The 17,542-nt window shown below is 53.3% G+C and overlaps 6 protein-coding genes across 6 annotated transcripts; 3 read left to right on the top strand and 3 right to left on the bottom strand.

Moving 5' to 3' along the window:
• Positions 1-139: 139 nt before the first annotated feature.
• On the bottom strand, positions 140-2,799 carry B0I36DRAFT_145786 (major facilitator superfamily domain-containing protein). The gene is made up of 6 exons (XM_046148434.1): positions 2,280-2,799; positions 1,600-2,105; positions 925-1,498; positions 796-832; positions 650-719; positions 140-546 (listed from the first exon to the last, which is right to left on the bottom strand). Exons 1-6 carry the CDS (start codon positions 2,654-2,656, stop codon positions 386-388), a joined length of 1,725 nt encoding a protein of 574 aa, XP_046010759.1. The 5' UTR covers positions 2,657-2,799; the 3' UTR covers positions 140-385.
• Positions 2,800-4,641: 1,842 nt separating this feature from the next.
• B0I36DRAFT_246390 (uncharacterized protein) lies at positions 4,642-5,628 on the bottom strand (the record flags this gene model as incomplete). The annotated part of the gene is made up of 2 exons (XM_046150227.1): positions 4,642-5,068; positions 5,156-5,628. The coding sequence occupies 2 exons, from the start codon at positions 5,626-5,628 to the stop codon at positions 4,642-4,644; spliced, it is 900 nt and encodes a 299-aa protein (XP_046010758.1).
• Positions 5,629-6,452: 824 nt separating this feature from the next.
• On the top strand, positions 6,453-9,919 carry B0I36DRAFT_433117 (uncharacterized protein; the record flags this gene model as incomplete). Its single annotated transcript, XM_046162657.1, has 3 exons — positions 6,453-6,526; positions 6,599-9,645; positions 9,721-9,919. Exons 2-3 carry the CDS (start codon positions 6,878-6,880, stop codon positions 9,917-9,919), a joined length of 2,967 nt encoding a protein of 988 aa, XP_046010757.1. The 5' UTR covers positions 6,453-6,526; positions 6,599-6,877.
• A 2,670-nt stretch (positions 9,920-12,589) lies between these two features.
• B0I36DRAFT_385878 (uncharacterized protein) lies at positions 12,590-13,512 on the top strand (the record flags this gene model as incomplete). Its single annotated transcript, XM_046161087.1, has 2 exons — positions 12,590-12,602; positions 12,778-13,512. The coding sequence occupies 2 exons, from the start codon at positions 12,590-12,592 to the stop codon at positions 13,110-13,112; spliced, it is 348 nt and encodes a 115-aa protein (XP_046010756.1). The 3' UTR covers positions 13,113-13,512.
• A 191-nt stretch (positions 13,513-13,703) lies between these two features.
• B0I36DRAFT_351418 (uncharacterized protein) lies at positions 13,704-14,801 on the bottom strand (the record flags this gene model as incomplete). The annotated part of the gene is made up of 2 exons (XM_046157009.1): positions 13,704-14,388; positions 14,443-14,801. The coding sequence occupies 2 exons, from the start codon at positions 14,799-14,801 to the stop codon at positions 13,704-13,706; spliced, it is 1,044 nt and encodes a 347-aa protein (XP_046010755.1).
• A 1,107-nt stretch (positions 14,802-15,908) lies between these two features.
• On the top strand, positions 15,909-17,181 carry B0I36DRAFT_365085 (O-methyltransferase; the record flags this gene model as incomplete). The annotated part of the gene is made up of 2 exons (XM_046159084.1): positions 15,909-16,339; positions 16,419-17,181. The coding sequence occupies 2 exons, from the start codon at positions 15,909-15,911 to the stop codon at positions 17,179-17,181; spliced, it is 1,194 nt and encodes a 397-aa protein (XP_046010754.1).
• Between the last annotated feature and the right edge of the window lie 361 nt (positions 17,182-17,542).

The raw sequence follows: 17,542 nt of genomic DNA, 5'->3' as shown, positions 1-17,542 counted from the left end.
TTGAGGAAAATCCGTGCTGTATTTCTCTGAGACCAAAAAGTGTGTTTCTCTCTATTATCATGAGCATCTTTGATGCAATGTATGGTCGTCCTGATGAACCTCCTCCCATCATTAAAAAAAAAGAAAAATGCTAAGTATGACAAGCGCTAGGTATGCCACCTGAATCTATAAGTGCAAATGCCACTTCCCATCCATCCTCTCTCTCTAACCTCAACCCAATGCCAAATGCAGCAAAAATGCAAAACGATGCCAAATGCTAGTAACACCATGCTTTTATCACCCGTTCCTCTACGTTCACGCATATAGACACACATATACAGGATACACACTCCTGCTTCGTACCTGTTTCGTTCTTCTTTTTCTTCTTCTTCTTCTTCTTCTTCTTCTAGGCCCGGGCGAACCTGCTCCGCTGCCTGAGCTGCTTGCCGTACTTGAAGAACAAGAACGGGAACGGGATCATTGCGACCGTCAGGAACGCCACGAGCGACGTCGCCCAGTGGATGCCCAGGGCCTTGTACATCTGCGTGCCGAACAAGGGGAACGCGGCTGCTCGTGGTGAAGAGAAAATCATGTTAGTTCAAGAGTGTTTTCCCGGCATGGCTCGTTAAGTGGTGCTTAAGGGGTAATTAGGGGTAGGGTGAGAACTGACTTGCGAATAGGCACCGGGAAAAGGTGTTTGCGGCCATGGCGCTGGCTGCGTAGGCTGGGTAAGCGTCGACCTGGTTTTGGGGGGTTGTGTCAGTACGGTGTCTAATTTTCGGATTGTAGTCCCAATGTGTGGCTTGGAGTACGTACCAAGAAGGTGAACACGCTTGTGAAGACTAGGACGATGCTATTGAGAGCAAAATATTGTCAGCATCACGATGCCTTATTGAGACCGCCGTAGCCCCTTCCTCGCGGTATGTGACGGGGATCCAAACTCACCCAAAGCCAAACAGCATGGCTCCAACCATGGGCACGATCCAGTGCACCGAGGGGTAGCACGTCCAGGCAAAGATGAAAATGCCCACGGGCACGCACAGCGACCCGAGCATGGCAGCCGGCAGGCGGAACTCGGGCTCGCTGGCGCCCTCGACGCCCGTCTCGGCCGACAGCTTGCGGCTCAGCCGGGCCCGGACCCCGGCCCAGACGGGGTCCATCGCGCAGCCGATGATGAGGCCGGTCAGGATGCCCAGGAACGACAGGCCGACCTGGTCGAGCGTGAAGCCGTACACGGTGCCAAAGACCAGGGGGAAGGCGCCGAAGAAGAGGTACAGGATGCCCAGCAGGATCGCGGTGAAGGTGCACAGGCACAGGCACATGGGCTCCAGGACGAGCAGCTGGATGGGGCGCAGCAGGGAGAGCCCGATGGCCCGGGACACGGCGCCGAAGTCCGTGGGCGCGTGGGGCGGCGTGTCCTTGCCGCTGCCGTCGCGGACCGTCTCGGTCGCGGCGTGCCACCTGTTGTCGCCGGTCTCTGCGCGGACCTTGTTTGCCTTTTTGCGGAGGAGGACGGGGTCTAGTTTGGTTGAAGAGATGCGAAGGCCATGATTAGTTTTGAGGACAGCGGGGGGTTTTCTTTTTCTTGACTTGATACCACGAGTCAAAAGTTCGACTTACGGAATGTCTCTGGGACGAAAAACACAATGGCCACCTCGAGAACACCAGCCCAGATGAGCAGCACCCAAAACGTCCATCGCCAGACGGGAGTGTTCTGGTTGATGAAGCCGCCGATCAGAGGACCGATACAGGGGCCGGTGAACGGGGCCGCCGAGAAGATGGCCATGGGCCACTGGAGCTGCTCGCGGGAGAATAGGTCGCTGACGGTGCCGCCGGAGACGGCCAGAAAGGTGCTGCCCGCGAAGCCGTCGAGGAAGCGGCAGACAATCATGGTCGCGATGTTTGGGGCGACGGCCTGTGGGATGATCCAGATGAGGTACATGGTCCAGGCGACGAGGTAGATGGGGCGGCGGCCGTAGAACTCGCTCAGGGGCCCAAAGAGCATGGGGCCCAGGGCGAGGCCGAGGACGAAGAGCGAGAGGCCCAGCGTCGAGACGATGCGCGAATTGCCAAACTCGGCCTCCATGGCCGCATAGGCGGACGTGTATATAGAGGAGGCGCCAGTGCTGCAATAGGGCGGTGCCAGGTCATGGTCGGCCCGAGGGTCAGCAGGAGGCTCAACCTTGTCTTACTTAGATCCCGTGCCGTGCCACGCCGCAATTGCCTGTCTAGGCATGTCGCACAGGCACAGCCACGGGGTCGCGAATCAGAATCGAGAGATGATGGACGGGATGACTTACACACAGAAGCTGGCGGCCGACACAATCAGGACAATGGCCCATTTGCGGCCGTGGCTGATGCTCCGGGGGCACATGGGGTCATTGCTGCCGTCGCCCTCCCATTCGACCAGGAAGGGGTCGGCGGGCGGAGGACCGCCCTCTTCGGCCGCGGTGCTCTCGCCGGACCGGTCGCTGCCCGTGTTGCTGAGGCTGGGGCGCCTTGGTTTCTCTCCGTCGTGGTCCATGGTGGTGGTGGTGTCTGCTGGACTCGAGCCTGGGAATGTGTCGTCATGGCCGCTGCTCTTCTCCTGCAGCACGGAAGCGTCTCCAGGTGCGACATCGGCGGCAGGCGTCGAGGCCATGTTGTCGCGGGTCTCTGTCCCACTGGGCGACATCATCAGATAAGGGGGCAGGTCTTTGAAAGAGCGCTTTAGATGAGTACGTAGTTGCTCTCAAATGTCGAGCTGTAGTTTACACGACAAGACCCTTTTTTTTTTTTCTGTCTCTCTCTCCCAAAGACGCGACGGGCCCATGGCGATGCAGGCTCTTAATATGGAGCACCCACTCTCCGGCCTGTTGCCGTGGAGCCCCGTCATTATTAAGGGCCCAGCCCGGGGTCGCGGGCGATTGTCGGCGATTGGTCTCGCGTCCTCGCGCTTGAGTAATGCGGGCGCCCCGAGGGCACAAGTTGTTCCGTAAGCCCGGCGTCATCCATCCAGGGGTCGTATTGCCAGAACCCAGCTGGGCTAGCCCTATCTGGATCCCCAAGGGTCCTCCCCCACGCATTAGGAAGGGCTGGCCTGTCTGTTGCATCCCAAGTCGTCGCCGTCGTCGCCAATAGCAATGCAGTCAGGGGGGTCAACTTGTCCCCGAGGCGTTGGTGGTTATGCCTGTTGCTGATTATTCTCAGCCATCGGATTTAGGCATTGGCAAGGTCTCAAACCTGCTGCATCAGCTGCCACGTCTCGCCCTCGCCCAGCAGTCGTGTTGCGTGGTTGCATGCGTCGTCATCATGCCGCGCTGCGGCTTTTTAACGCCGAACACGCAACCAACACGAATTCGTGTCTGTCCAATGACAACATCGATCGCTGCGCTTCTGTCCACCTTCAACACCAAATCTCAACTCTACCATTGACAACTCCACGGCCACGGAGATGGCTTCACACAACCGGACAGCAACACACCTCAACTCATTTCAGCACTCCGCAGGCAATCATTGTCGCCCACTAGTCGCAGCGCGTGCACAATGGCAGTTCAACGCGCGCTGGAACTGGACATCATCTTGCAGATCGTGAGCTATATTCCATCACAAGACCACAATCTAGCACATACGACCATAGGATCGAGAAAATTGAGGGTCCCGTCCGCTCCCCTGTACACAAGCTCGATACCGCCGGATCAGTAGTTGGGTCGGTGACGACCAGCGAATCCCCGGTGTTGTATGTTTTTTTTGCCTCTTTTTACGCCTGTCCTTGCTTGGCTCACGGTTGTTAGCGACCTCTTGGTTTTCTGTGTTTCTGGATAGATCTGTCCGACTTGTACGGTCCTTGTTCTGGAGTCAATACGTGAATTTTTGTGACGAGGGAGAGTGATATGACAGTTCGACTCATCAGAACGGTCACGCGTTTCCCCACCACGTTGTTGAAAATGACTCGTAAGGCTTGAAATAAAGCGAAGCACTACTGAAAATGCGATGTGAGTACTCCCTGTTGAACAGGAATGAGATTGCCTGCTCGTTCATCGTGCCATGCATGTGCATTTCGCTAGGAAGAAGCTATCCAGGTCAGCCCCTTCTCGACAGCCCCACTGTTAGCTTGCCAGAGCTAGAGCACACTCGTTGTGATCAGTACGCCGCTTTGGAAAATCCCCTGTGAATATGAATGATGGGCATGGCACCTGGTGTTTCTTCACAAAATGAGAGCGTGATGCAAGTTCCAGCTCATTGCCATAGATATTCGAACATGGGTTGCGTTGCCTCATGTACATTTCGTCATTCCAGGCCAGCCAATAAACTTCACATTCCAGTGTCCGCAGTACTTGTGGAAAATGCTGTGGGGAGAATACCTTTACTGGGTAGCACGGTTTGAGAAGGTGGTGGAACCATCACCCAATCTTGTTTCCTCTTATTCGGCTTACAGGTACCGTATCGGATGCTGAACCAACGCCGTCATACATCTCGATCCATCTCCTCCCTTTGATTTAAGCCTCATCCCCTATCCCTCTCTTCCCCTTATCCCTTTCCGAGTGGACATGCCTACATGCAATCTCATGGAAGCCACCAGGCCCAGTACGCAATTATTCAAGCCTCTTTACCAAATGGTCAAGCAGGAAGAGGAATTCGTCCGACAAGACAGCTAGCAGAAGAGCCGCAGAATAATGTTTCTCAGCTTGGATAAAAAGCCTTGTACACCTGCAGCGCACTCTCGACGCACTGGACGAGCCCAAGGAACGCAGTGACGGCCAGAACCAGGATCGCTACCCAGAAAGTGTACCACCGCTCGCCGTTCCTCCGGTCATGCCACCACTGCGAGATGGTCGTCGGCGTCGCCTCGTCAAAGGCTTGCTTCAAGATCACCAGTCGGTCGCGCCAGTAGTGGAAGCGCTCGATGTGTCGCTGCTCCGCGCGCAGGGTCCCAAAACAGTGGCCCAGCCGCTGGTCGACCGCGCAGGGTGCCGCCGCTGCCGTTAGCTTGCGCAGCCATTTCCTCTTGTATTCCTTGCCTCGCTGTGGTGCCCCGAATGTCCCCTGGGGGAAGAGCAGTGCGAGGGTGTGCTTCGTTTCTTCGATGAAACCCGGAGGGAAGAGGTTGCTAATCTCGCGTTAATTCCATGGCGATGACCCGGAGTGAGACGGCATTGAACATCAAACCAGTAGGGTCGACGGGGTTTATACCTACTCTGGTCCTTGATATTCTAGAAATGTGACGTGATGAAAAATGAGCACCGTGGTGTCATCGTCGACAAGTAGCAGGTGATCCGCGATGTTGTCAGTGAACTCGATTGACAATCCTGAAATTGAGTCCAGGCTCCATGCATCGAAGGTTTTGGGGAATCTTGTGTGAGTAAAATCTAGTATCGGTGCGTCGGAAAATCGCTGCGAGATAAGTTCTCGAAGAGTGCCTGCGCTCCAGTCTAGGTAGCCTCGGGCGGCCACTTGATTTTCTGCGCGGCCGATTTTGAGCATGGTTAGCAGTCTTGCTGCCAGGTTGATCGAGTTCTCGCGGAATCTGTCTGGGCCCGTCAGCGATGTGTCAGTTCTCAGGAGCTCAAGCATGCTCTCCCTGGGCACATCCGCACGAAGTTGTCGAACTATGAAAACCAATGGCTCGTAACTGCGGATTGTGACATATGAGTCTGCTGGGCCATCCATCGAGTCCTTCTGCATGGTGTAATAGTTTCGATATGCCGATAGATCCAAGACCTGCCCCAGGGCATCCATTCTAGACTGCCAGAAATCGTGGACTAGATGCATTGTGGACGGAAGCTGCAGTTGTGAAAGTCCAACGGATTCGTGTAGTGAACCTTCAACCGCATTGCAGTCACTTCGTCTTGCTGCATTTTGAGGATTTTGTGATGGATTGGTGCCAGGGCTTGCCGTGCGTATCATCGTGAGGTCTTCAGACAAAGTAGTCACACAGTCTCTACACAGGCACGTTGCAATCGCGGGGCCTTGAGACTGCAATTTACGAACCAACCATGATGGTCAAGGCGTTTGCGCAAGGCTATGAGTCTTGTGGTGCCCACCGGGCTATCCACAACGCGTTGCATCGCAGCCGACGCGGGGAAGGCTGTACATTTGCACAAGCAGGGCCTCGGGCTCGAACGAGCCCTCGTTCATTCTTAGCATGTGTGGCAGTGCCAGGTTGACTAGGGCTGCCTAACCTTCACCGAATGTAAGAAATGGTCGCAATGATGTCATATGATTGGGCTCAGAAGCGCTCGCCTGCGGGCGCCACGCAATGCTGCGTTGCTTCTGCTTGCCCTTGGTCTACCATGGGTGTGGCTACGCCTCTGGAGCACATGACACCCAACTTGTTGAGATAAGGCTGCACTGAATCCATAGCCACAAAGAAAGCTGAGCCCGATCTTCTACCCAGGAGGATTCCCTCAGGGGATATCCCCAGGTGAGCCTAGGTATTTCACACATCTCCGATCATTCCCAACACAGGATCTGCTGACCTTTACAACATCACAGTGGTGCTCCATGTCACGCCTCTGCGAACCTTGCCTTGAATCAATTCGACAATACTAAGAAGGCCGTCGAGCCAGTTAGTCAATTTCCAAACCGTACCATTTCTCGCGCGCTGTTGTCCAGCTCTCATACTGAATAGAAGGTACAGCAGACTCAAGCCCCTGCGACTGGCCGAAATATTGGCTAGTCAAACATCGATGCTGGCATAACTTGTGGCAACGATGGACACTACTGCTGGCATTAAGCCAAATGATTCTACAGAATCAATCGGCCGACAGATCTTGACGCCTCGTGTACGATGGCCGAAGCGAGCATGGCATGCACAAGGCCCAGCTCTGCAAATCTTCCAGGATAGCATTCGCGAATTCGTTGACAATCTTCTCGACGACATCGATACTGCACATGCCGATATCTTTGTCAGGCTCTAATGATTGGCCGCAAGCCAGAACGCGCAGATCCCTTCGTCTTTGTGTGTTGCACGAACCTTTCAGTGCTCAAAGACGCGGAACATTGCATCCGGAGCAGTGATTTCAAAATTCGTTTTCAGGGATTCAAACTGGGTGCAATTGCGTTGCCTCTGGAATCACAGGTCCCTCTACGCCGGGTATGCAAGGACGAAGAAATATACGGCCAGCCACAAGAAGTCGCAGACTCGTCACTCGAAACGTGCATCAACACAGCAATGCCAAACTTGGCAGAATACGCATTGCCAGCCGCATACGAGAGACAGGTCACTCCAGTTAATCATGAGACAATTCAAGATTTGATTGGTGCCGAAACCCTAGAGATCCGAGTATACGCCTCAAACCATGACTCTCACCATACAAATGAGCATGTGCAGGACACCAAAGTGCTTCCTAAAGTCGGTGCCAGACTGTGGTATTCTCAAGATGATAGCGTTACTCCATATGCTCCTCAATCGACCGGTGGAGTTATTTTGAGCAACGGAACAGACCTCTTCCAACTCACTGCCCGGTACCTATGGGATCGATCCATCTACGCATCTCCAGGAGAGCCCGGCATCGCGACTCTGGACTACTGTCATTTCGACGACCAGGACACGGACGAGGACGATGACTTCGAGCTTTTGAGCCAGGCGAGCTTGTCATCAGCTGAAACAGGCTCACCAGACACAGCTAGCGAGGGCCAGTTCTCTCCTCTTGAATTCCGATTCGAAACCGCGAGGGCAGAGCAAACACATGCGTCTCATGTTGACCTTCAAAGCCACCTTCAGTATCTCGCATATCCTAGTCGTACGACGCTCTCAGCTGGAAGAATTTCAAACGATGGTTACAAGGGACCAGGGCCGACAGAGGAGGCTGAAGAGTTTTCGCCGGTGCTTTTGGGAGTCATCGACTCTCCGCACGACAGCCTCCCCTGTCAAGCTCTAGACTTCTCCATGCTGAGACTACCAGACACCCGATCATACTCATCCAAGAATCCCAACGAGTTTCAATTTGATGGGCGTACAATAACCATACATGACGCCTCAGAGATCCCATCCACAGAGACAGAGATCATCGCAATCTGTAGCTCTACAGGTCCTTGCCGAGGTGTACTGATTCCTGGTGCGATCAGCCACAGATTCAGCAACTGCACAGCGACTATTTATCAGATCCAAATGCAGAATGCAATTCTTGCGGGAGACTCCGGCTCTGCTGTGGTCAATGCAACAACAGGCGAGTGGTACGGACAGATTGTGCTCGGTTGCCCTGGCACCAATCAAGCTTACTTTAGCTCGGCGGTTGAGATCATGAACGAGAGCAACAGGGCGATGCAACCAGGGCACACCTTTGAATTATATGGCCGCCGCCATTTACTTGCTGCTCCTCAAAAATTGAAAAACGAAACTGATCCTTTGTTATGGCTCGAACGAGTTCAAGAATGGAAAAACGAAACTGATCCTTTGATATGGATCACAGGAAGACCAGGAACGGGCAAAGAAATCCTCGCGCGAAGCTTGCACACCCATCATCTTGATATCCCTCCGCCGGCGACTAATCTCCGTTTTCAAGAGTCGAGATCGTTGCAGAGGGCCTGGGTTTGGACAACACAGTTCACCCGAACAAAAAGGACCAAGCTGTTGAAGCATGCCGGTCCTGCGTCATTCCCATTGGCGCTCTGGGAACCACTTCAGTTACTCGATCAGGCACAGACATCTTATGCGTCAGTGTTATCGACTGGAGCTATGCCCATAACCCAAACAAACGCCACATTTCGACATCCCAACACTCCGATGTATTTCTCACAGGTGCCACTCAATTCTGACCGGAAGCTTTGCACAACATTGGAGTCAACAAGGAGCATACCTTCACTCGGGCTATCACTTTCACAGGGAAAAGAACTCTGGAATGATTCGCGAACGTCGGAGTCGAGCTGGAGCCGAATATTGAATGTCATAGAGGTTCAGCCTACGCAGTCTGCAGACAGAGTGTTTGGCGGTCACATTGATTCAGATCCCATGGTCTTCTATCCCTCAATCATCGTCGTCATATTGCGGCCAGCACTGGATACAAAGACGATATCGAGGCTAGCTCATCTTGCTGATGGCAGACTCACGTGGAGGGACTCCGTTTTGGGAGATTCGGATTCTGAGCGGCACGATCCCCCGCCCTGCTACCAGTCTTCGAGTCGCAGCTTGATCTGCGTGGAACCGTCGAGACTTGGGAGACAGCACATCATTGCGCCACATCGCGTCTTATCCGAACGTTACTTTTACGAGTTGGAGAAGACAGATACCTACGACAAGGCCGCTGTCTACGTCGCAGACACACATTTCAGGCCGATGCTTCCACAAGAAGGACACTATTGCAGTCGAACCCACTCCCGAGATACTGGTCAATCTGGCGATAGGCATTCGCGTCCAAATGAATCCGGAGACTGGATGTGGGGCATCTCGATCGACAAGCACGGGACGATTCATCCCATGGCTGACGGGGATGAAGTTGCTGAACGGGACCATCAGGTCAGGCTGCGTGCCCTCCACGGTGTTCGCGAGATCCCAGAAGTCCCCAGGCGGCTTTTCGAAACTTATCTGGGAGCTGTGGCTCAGGAGTCTTTCCATGGCGAAGTGCACCAAATCCACATACTTGATTCAGAGCTCATGGATGCCTGCGGCAACCTGGGCAAGGCCCCTTCAAACTCTATTTCTGATTGTCCTGCGTACGGGATATGCCTGAACGTGCTGCACAAGTGGTATGTACCTCTTGTGCAGCGCTTTCAAAAGTAGACTTGCGTATCCCGTGCGCAGGCCACATACCACTTGTACAGTGCGTCAGGCGTATCCCGTGCGCAGGACAATCAGAAATTGAGTTTGAAGGTGCCTTACCCAGGTTGGTGTGAGTCAACAAATGATACCCGCGAAGAGTCCGCCTGGCAAAGATCCAAATCCTGTCGCAGCACTTCCTTCAACATGTGTTTCCAGCTTCCAGTTGCTGTTGAGGCATCCGCGAAAAGTATTGGTTTATGAGTTATAAAAGTCCAGATTCAGGCATGGTTTCCTGATGGGAGAGTGCTTGAAGATCCAGTTTGTTATATGGTACTTTCAGGTTACAATTGGCTTATCAAGACTCAACGTCTGTAATCATGTTGGTTGTCGACACAAGCACCATCACCAAGACAGCTTTTTGACATCACTCCATACGGGAAATAAGTGACCGCTGCCCAGGCAATGGCTGCGACCAGGAAGCCCCCCTGTACATCAGCTCGATACCACGGGATCGGCATTTGGGTGCTGGGTCCGGTCTCGATATTATGTTCATGGTCTCAAGAGATCTCCTCGACTCGTGCGATCTCAGTCCTGAAGCGCACGCCAGCTAGGTAGTTAACACGTACAAATTATTATGAATGTCCACTTGCGGCGAGAGTTCATCTACGATTCATAACGAGTGAATATCAAGGAGTAAGAAATATTGTCTCCCCTTGATAAATCAGATCGAAAAAAGCAATGGTGCCAGTAATCAGGCAAGCAAATACTCCATAAAAGTACGTAAAACGGTCAAGAAAGAAAGGAATGAAACTAGGAACTACTTTGCCGCAAGTAGAAGTCGAAAGAAGAGACAAAAAGAAGAAGAAAAAAAAGGAGCAAGGAAAACTACCCCAGTGTTCGTTTCTTTCGACCACCTACGCAGCCTGACTCACCATCGGCGCGGCCACAAATAAAGCCTGCAACTTATTCGCAGTTTTGAGTGGCACGGCACCACTCACACTCTTGGCGTCCCAGCCCATGACTTCAGCCCACGCTGCGACTGCCTGTGCACAGGCCCCCTCGCCCACCCTGGGCTCTTTCCAAAGCGTCTGCACTACAGGTGAACCCCGGTTATGCGGAATAAAGGAGACATTCCGTTCAATCCGCTAAAATGAGGTATCCGCAGTATTGAGGGGAGGTCATTCTTGAGGTATTTCACGCCTATCCAGGCTCTGTATTCTACTGAAAGTACATGCGGATATCTCTCTGCTGTAAGGCTTCAATTGATGAGTTCGTAAGTACCCTTTCCTGCTTATTGAGGTAAGAAATGAGGCCAGTATCACCACCTGATTGCTCCTGGTAAAGGCGCAGTCGGCGGAGGGCCTCTAGGGCCTCAACTATGGTGATTCGTGGCTCAATTTCAAGCTCAGCATTATCGTCGTCGTCGTCGTCGTCGTCGCTATTGCCTGCCGGGGTAAACTGGTCGAGAATCTGCTGGTCAAGGTCGTCGGATTCTTCAGTCAGATTCTCGTCAGCCGGGTTCAGGAAGTTATGGATGTTCATCACCTCCTTGACGTGATGATTAGCCTGAAGCCTCTGCAAGCCGTACGTAATCTCGCGAACGGCTTCTTCATGAGTAGCAGCAATTGCTGCCTCAAGTGTGGCCTGCTGGGGGTCTCTAGGGGCCTCCATGAGGCCTTTCTTGAAGCACTTCGTGATAGTTTCAGGAGTCACATCTAGCTCCCAGGCTTGGATGCCCCATCGCAGAGCCTTTAGTACGTTCATTGTACTAAGAGGGTCTCTACCGGCGTCATATTCCGACAGCATATAGCGTACCCAGTACCGTCGCCAGTGAGATTTCCAGGCTGCAATGATTCCCTGATCAAGAGGCTGTGTTTTGCTTGTAGTATTGGGTGGCAGCCATATGATAGCGGTGTTTTGTAGGGGGGTCGCACTTGTCAGAATAGCTTCATATCCGGCTTCATGAGCAGAGAAGTTATCCATCAGCAAAATGACGCTTTTACCAGCCATTTGGCGGTCGAACCAACGTAGCCATTGCTCAAATATAGTCCCTGTCATCCAGGCCTTCCTATTGTGAGTCCATTCTAGGTTCATATGGCGGATATCGACCCCCGCAGCGGTGAAGGCGCGAGGCCTTTTTGCCTTGCCAATGAACCATATTGGTAAACGGTCAGTACCTGACCAATTACAGCAGAGATGGGCTGAGATCCGGGCCTTCTCCTTTTTGCGGCCTGGAAGGCTGCGCGTCGAAAGAGAGCGATCCGGAATCATCTTCCAGTAAAGACCTGTTTCGTCGCAATTGTAAATGTCATCATGGGAATACTTCGAGAGGATCTGTCGGATTGAGGCCATCTCCTTCTCAGTATTGACGATATTGACACTGCCTAGCTCTCCATGCTGTACGCGTAGTTTTATATCGTGTCGGCTTTGGAAACGATAGAGCCAGCCGTTCGAGAACTGCGGCGGCTTTTGGTCCTTGTATTGAGGCATTTGCGCCCAGAATTGCCGTGCTTTTGCATTAATGACTTCGCCCGTGATAGTAATTGAGCTTTCAGCTTGCTGGCACCACATATATAAGGCGCCTTCGAGGTCGCGGTGAGGGTTATTATTGACCCGCGTCAAGTCGAGGGCGCGTGGCTGCTGTAGTGGCTCGCTTAGGTACGCGAAACGGCTGCCGAGGATGTCGGTAATGGAGGATGTCGAGATAGGCTGGTCGTACTGCTTCAGGAACCATTGCTGTAGCTCGATATGGGAGTCTGTCGGACGGAGACGTCGTCGTTCGCGAAGGGCTAGCTTCTGCGCAGTCGAAATGCGTCGCCGCGACGGCTTCAAGTTGGAGGGTGCGGTGGCGCGGGGTGCCATTTCGGGGGGTCAAAACGCGGTCCAAACGCGCCCCTATTTCACTCGGATTAGCGGATTTAGGTGGTGGCGATGGCCTCGCTTTGTGCGTAATCGATGAACGCGAGGGATTAGCGGAATCGCATGTGTTTTGAAAGGAAACAGCCAGTTCATCCGCAGAAGCGAGGGAATCCGCTTATGTGAGGTCCGCATAACCGGGGTTCACCTGTACTTGATTCATGTAATCACCACCAACCATTCATAAAAGCCACGCCACACAGGGGGCACCATCACCAATAACAAGGGCATGAAGAAAACCCCTATCTTCATGGTCTTTGTTGGCAACACTCTTGTTTTCTCCTACTTCGGCCTAGTCAGCGCAGGTAATGATCCCAATGCACCCCACGTCGTTCGTGCCTCGACCAAGGACCTCAAGACCTTCCGTACCACGATCTTGACCAATGCTCCTTCCCCCAACGGCTACTCGCAGCTGTCTGCCATTGTCAACGGCAGCCCCAAGAATGAAGGGTTGGGCACCGTCGTTCTGACTTATGTCCAAGCTGGGAGCAATCTGCTCGTCAGCTGGGAGGATGATCTCAACAAATATGAGGTTTGACTTTCTCAAAGGAAACGAGTTATAACGACGACTTTGAGGCCGGTTTGGCAGAAGCTTTCGGTCAAGCTGTGTAGTAGGCAAATGGACCAGTGGTTCAATCCTTAACTGTTCTGCGGGAAATGCGACACTGAATAGCATGTCATGAAAATTTTGTTCTCTACTTTGATTCCTCTGGTTGTTTGCGGCAGTCCTGCCCAGAAGTCGATTACTCCAAACTCTTCGTCGTTATGCAGGCATTTATCAATAGAATGCTTGTTTGTGACTCGGGCTTCCTGGATCCCTCCGCCCTCGAGCAAGGTTTCCTTTCGGGTCGCGCGTCAGGATACTGAGCGATGTAGATCCTTTCAATCTAGTTGCCCATAATCACTTGCTAGATCCCCGATTCAATAGCAGATGAAAGCACTTAATTCAATGGCAGAGTGCGTTGTTGTATTTGACTTTTGAGATACAATTGCTTGTTCGAGATTCAGAGCATGCGACCAAGCTGGCTGTTTACACAAACCCTTCCATCACGACAAATTCTCTTCGCCCCGTCGTACAGGGGAGAAAAGTGGCCCCAGTCTGGGCAATCGCCGTGACGCCCACCCAGACTCAAGATCTGAGACTTTCTGGCAAGATCCTCGAGTTCCTCTCCAGCTCCACCAGGTTGCTTGTGCTTTCCCTGCTGCTCGTCTCGAACTCGGTCATCTTGTAGATCTCCCCGCCCTTCCTGTTGGCGCTCTTGGGCTGGCCCGTGCCCCCAATGGTGGGCGGCAAATCCTGCAGAGCAAAGCCAGAGGGCTTGCTCGGGATGCCCGAGTCGCTGCTTCCAGTCCTGTGCGACCGCCATGTATCGCGGCGGAATAGGGCAGTAAGCGCAGGCGCGTTGACGGCGAAAATGGTGATGAGGGCCTCGCGGAAGACCCACACGGACGACTGGGCGGCATTGGGACCGTGGTCGACCGACAATATGCACCGCGCAATGGCCATGGCCATGACGAAAACTCCAAGGGAGAGGAGGAAGGTTATGCCAATTCTGCGCCACGTAGGCATCAGGAGATCCCGCATTGTCTGAATGGGAACCACAATCAGCAACGCGTCGACGAGCACGTTGCCAGTCGCGATTACAATGTTCTGCGTGTAGCCAGCGGAGCACTCGAAACCGGGGTCGGGGAGAATTTGCCAATTTCGATGAAGGGGCAGGCAGTGGGTGAAGGTGGCGATTATGGCGGCAAGCCAGCACGCGATGGAGATGCCGACGATGACGAGCATGTAAGTGTACAACGGTGTCTGGCGCCTGTATATTTTGCATCAGCTTAGATGGCCCCTTTCTTGACAGGCGCGTACTTACGTCAGACGCATGAAGAGGACGATCAGAATAGCTTTGGCACTCCACACGAAGTTGATGAAGATGAAGAATGATGCAAACATGCCTTGTGCACCCTTGGTCATGTCGACCCTCATCTGCGGTGTCAAAGCCTCGCGCTGTTCTTGGGTAAATCCGAGCGGTGCACCGACGATGGCGAGGTATTCCACCATGGCGAACAGGGCGGTCAGCCATACCCAGACTGAGACTGAGAACCAGTCATCCCAGTACCAGGCACGAATGCTTCTCTTCTTGATGCGGACAAACCAGCGCAGAATCAGGATAACAGAGCCGATGATATATTCTGCACGACTTTCGATGATGGCGGGCGGGACTTCAGCCATGGTGAGGACAGGCAAAAGAGACCGTTGTCCGGAACTGGGGCTGGTTGATTCCGGCAATCGCAACGAAGACGGGATGACATGACCAGAATCATGAGATGGTGGTTGGTACCTCTAAATATCGACTTCTTCGGGCTTCATAAGACTGTAACGACAGGCGAACAACACCGATCCGAGCGATCTAAGCAGCGTGTTGCATCATGTTTGTTGGTTCAGCCAGACTGGGAAGTGGCTGCGGATATCACGCAAGGATTCTGTCGCATGTCAAGGGGCAAAAATGTTGGTCACATTTGCAAATTGCAAATTGCTGCGGTACTTGGCTATTCTGCGGGGTCTGATCACCGTGGCCCTCGCATTCTGGCGTTTCTCGCTGCAAGCCAGTCGTGGGACTCTGTAGACTTGAACCATGGTTTTTCTGCGGCGAGTATCCTAAGTGTTCGGACACAGTAGCACAAAGCAATGGACTCGCAGCTGAAGTTCTGAGTGCTACCGTCAGACGACACGGCGCACGCCGCCCTCGTCCAGATGTGGCGCGGGGGAGGGAGGCACGCCGGAGAAAAGGCCAAGACCAAGCGTGCCAAAGCCATTGATTTTCTGTGTGTTTGCAACCAACAACTCCCGGGGTCTGCAGATGTGCAAGGACATGGGACAGGGTCAGGAAACAAGGGTTTCCGTCCCCGGTCGGAGCCGATACGTCAAGGAGCTGGTTGTCCAAGGTAAAGACGGGGACCCCCAGACGCCACCCCGGCCTTGCGAGCCTTCCGGCCCGGGGATCGCTCACCTGAACCTCGGCGATCGGCAGCATTTGGAAGATAAGAGGCTCTTCTAATGTTTGCTGTGCGACAACCCCTAGCCAGCGCCGTAGCAGTGCATAAAAGGTCATCGTTCGGCACCAACATCCCGATTTGCCTCTGTAGTCTTCATAATGATCTCCTGGATAGGCAGTGAACTCTTCCAATACCAGTTAAACTGCAGGTACGCTCGGAGCGAATTTCAACATTAGCGTGCATTAAGAGAGGCATCGGCTCATAAAATTTCGTGCCAAGGGAGAACAAAAGAGGCAAAAGAATCCTTGAAGCTCGCCAACAGCTGTGGAGAACAAGATTCACCATGGCGACAGACGCGGTTAATCTCCTAGACTCGATCGAGCCAGGCCAGTTTGCGAACGATTCCGACCGCTTCGCTGCCAAAGAGGCTGCCCGTCGCCTCCTAGCCCGACTGGAAACCCCCTTTGAGCAGGTTTGGGCACTCACATTCGAGGCGTCTGGCATCATTGCTGGCCTGCAGCTCGTTCAGGATCTCGGCATTTGGGCAAAATGGGCAGAGGCCGACGCGGAAAGCCCCGGTACTTCTCGAACCCTTGATGAACTCCAGAGCTGGGGTAGTTCAAAGTGTGAAACCAACTTGTTGCGACGCTTTCTCAAGCAGATCGCAAGCTTGCACTATCTCGAGGAAGTTGGTCTCGACACATGGAAGGCAACACCCTTCTCCTTGGCTCTAGGCCACCGCGAGTCCTATGGTGCCGATGTCCTTAAGGCCGGGTACGTTGGGCCGCTCATCAGATGCGTTTATCCTCGAAAATTCACAGATTGCTAATTCCTTGCTTGTGTCTTTCCACAGGCTGGATCATGCTTGGCCTTGTGCCATCAACCTTGCCCAATTTTTGGCCAAGTTTGGCTACAAAGAGCCTCTCGACATTCCTTCGTTCGATAACTACCGTGAGGTGTACGGTCACGATTTTTTCAGCTACGTCCAGCAGCATCCCGAAGCAGGCGGCTCGTTTCAGGGCCTCATGACTGCCGTTACTCACTATAAGATGATCTGGACCAATGTTTATGACACAACTGAGCTCGTGGCGGGCGCAGATCTCAGCAAACCTCTATTCGTCGATGTTGGCGGCGCTCAGGGTCTTGACGCCCAGCGCCTCTTGGATAAACACCCCGAGCTTCCCACCGACGTAATCATCGTCGAAGATTTGCCCGACGTGGTCACCACGCACAGCAAGGAGAAGATCGACCCACGCATCCGCAAGATTGCGCACGACTTCTTCCAGCCACAGCCCATCGTGGGAGCCCGGGCATATTTTTTCCACGCCGTGCCGCACGATTGGCCCGATGCCGATGTCGAGCGCATGTTTGCTGAGATCAAGAAGGTCATGACCCCCGGCTACTCGAAGCTCATAGTGTATGAAGTTGTCATGCCGGCCCAGGGCGCCTCTGCTCTTGCGACAACGCTCGATCTTGCTCTCATGAGCTGCACGAGTGGCATCGAGCGCACCGAAGAGGCGTGGAAAAAGCTTTTGAAGACCTGCGGCTTCAAGATTACTGGTGTCTTTCGCCACCCTCGGGCTTTAGAAACTGTCATGGAGGCTGAAATTGAATAAAGCATTGTCTACTGAACGCCGTCGCTGGACCGCCACACGCCTCGGTTAGTTGGCATTCTGGTTCTTAAGGTGATCTTCGCCGGGTAGATATTCGAGCTTACATAGACGGATAGACTTCCATGAGGAATAGGGCCTTCATAAACTGAAGCGAGCGCCCATTGTGCGCCGTTGCACCTAACTAGCTTCCAGCTGAACCACAATCGAGTACCATGAGCTTTATGGATGTGCTTCTACAATCAGATCCGTAGAGGTCCAGCACAGTCATTGTCCATTGCCAGATCGAGTGACCTCGGCAAACACTGTGTTAAAAAGACAATAGGGCTGAACGCGAGTCATTATGGTGATGCCCCGGCAACTGAAA

This window comes from Microdochium trichocladiopsis, assembly GCF_020744255.1.
Source record: "Microdochium trichocladiopsis strain MPI-CAGE-CH-0230 chromosome Unknown B0I36scaffold_7, whole genome shotgun sequence".
NCBI lineage: Eukaryota > Fungi > Ascomycota > Sordariomycetes > Xylariales > Microdochiaceae > Microdochium > Microdochium trichocladiopsis.
The sequence above is the reverse complement of the archived record's forward strand: the minus strand, read 5'-3'. Positions and strand labels throughout refer to the sequence as shown.

Bases quoted from the DNA above. Each gene is read 5' to 3' on its own strand.
- B0I36DRAFT_145786 (XM_046148434.1), bottom strand. From the start codon at position 2,656: ATGATGTCGCCCAGTGGGACAGAGACCCGCGACAACATGGCCTCGACG. The intron at 833-924 runs GTGAGTTTGGAT...TGCTCTCAATAG, and splicing joins GCCATGCTGTTTGGCTTTGG to CATCGTCCTAGTCTTCACAA. The intron at 720-795 runs GTACGTACTCCA...CCCCAAAACCAG, and splicing joins CAAGCGTGTTCACCTTCTTG to GTCGACGCTTACCCAGCCTA.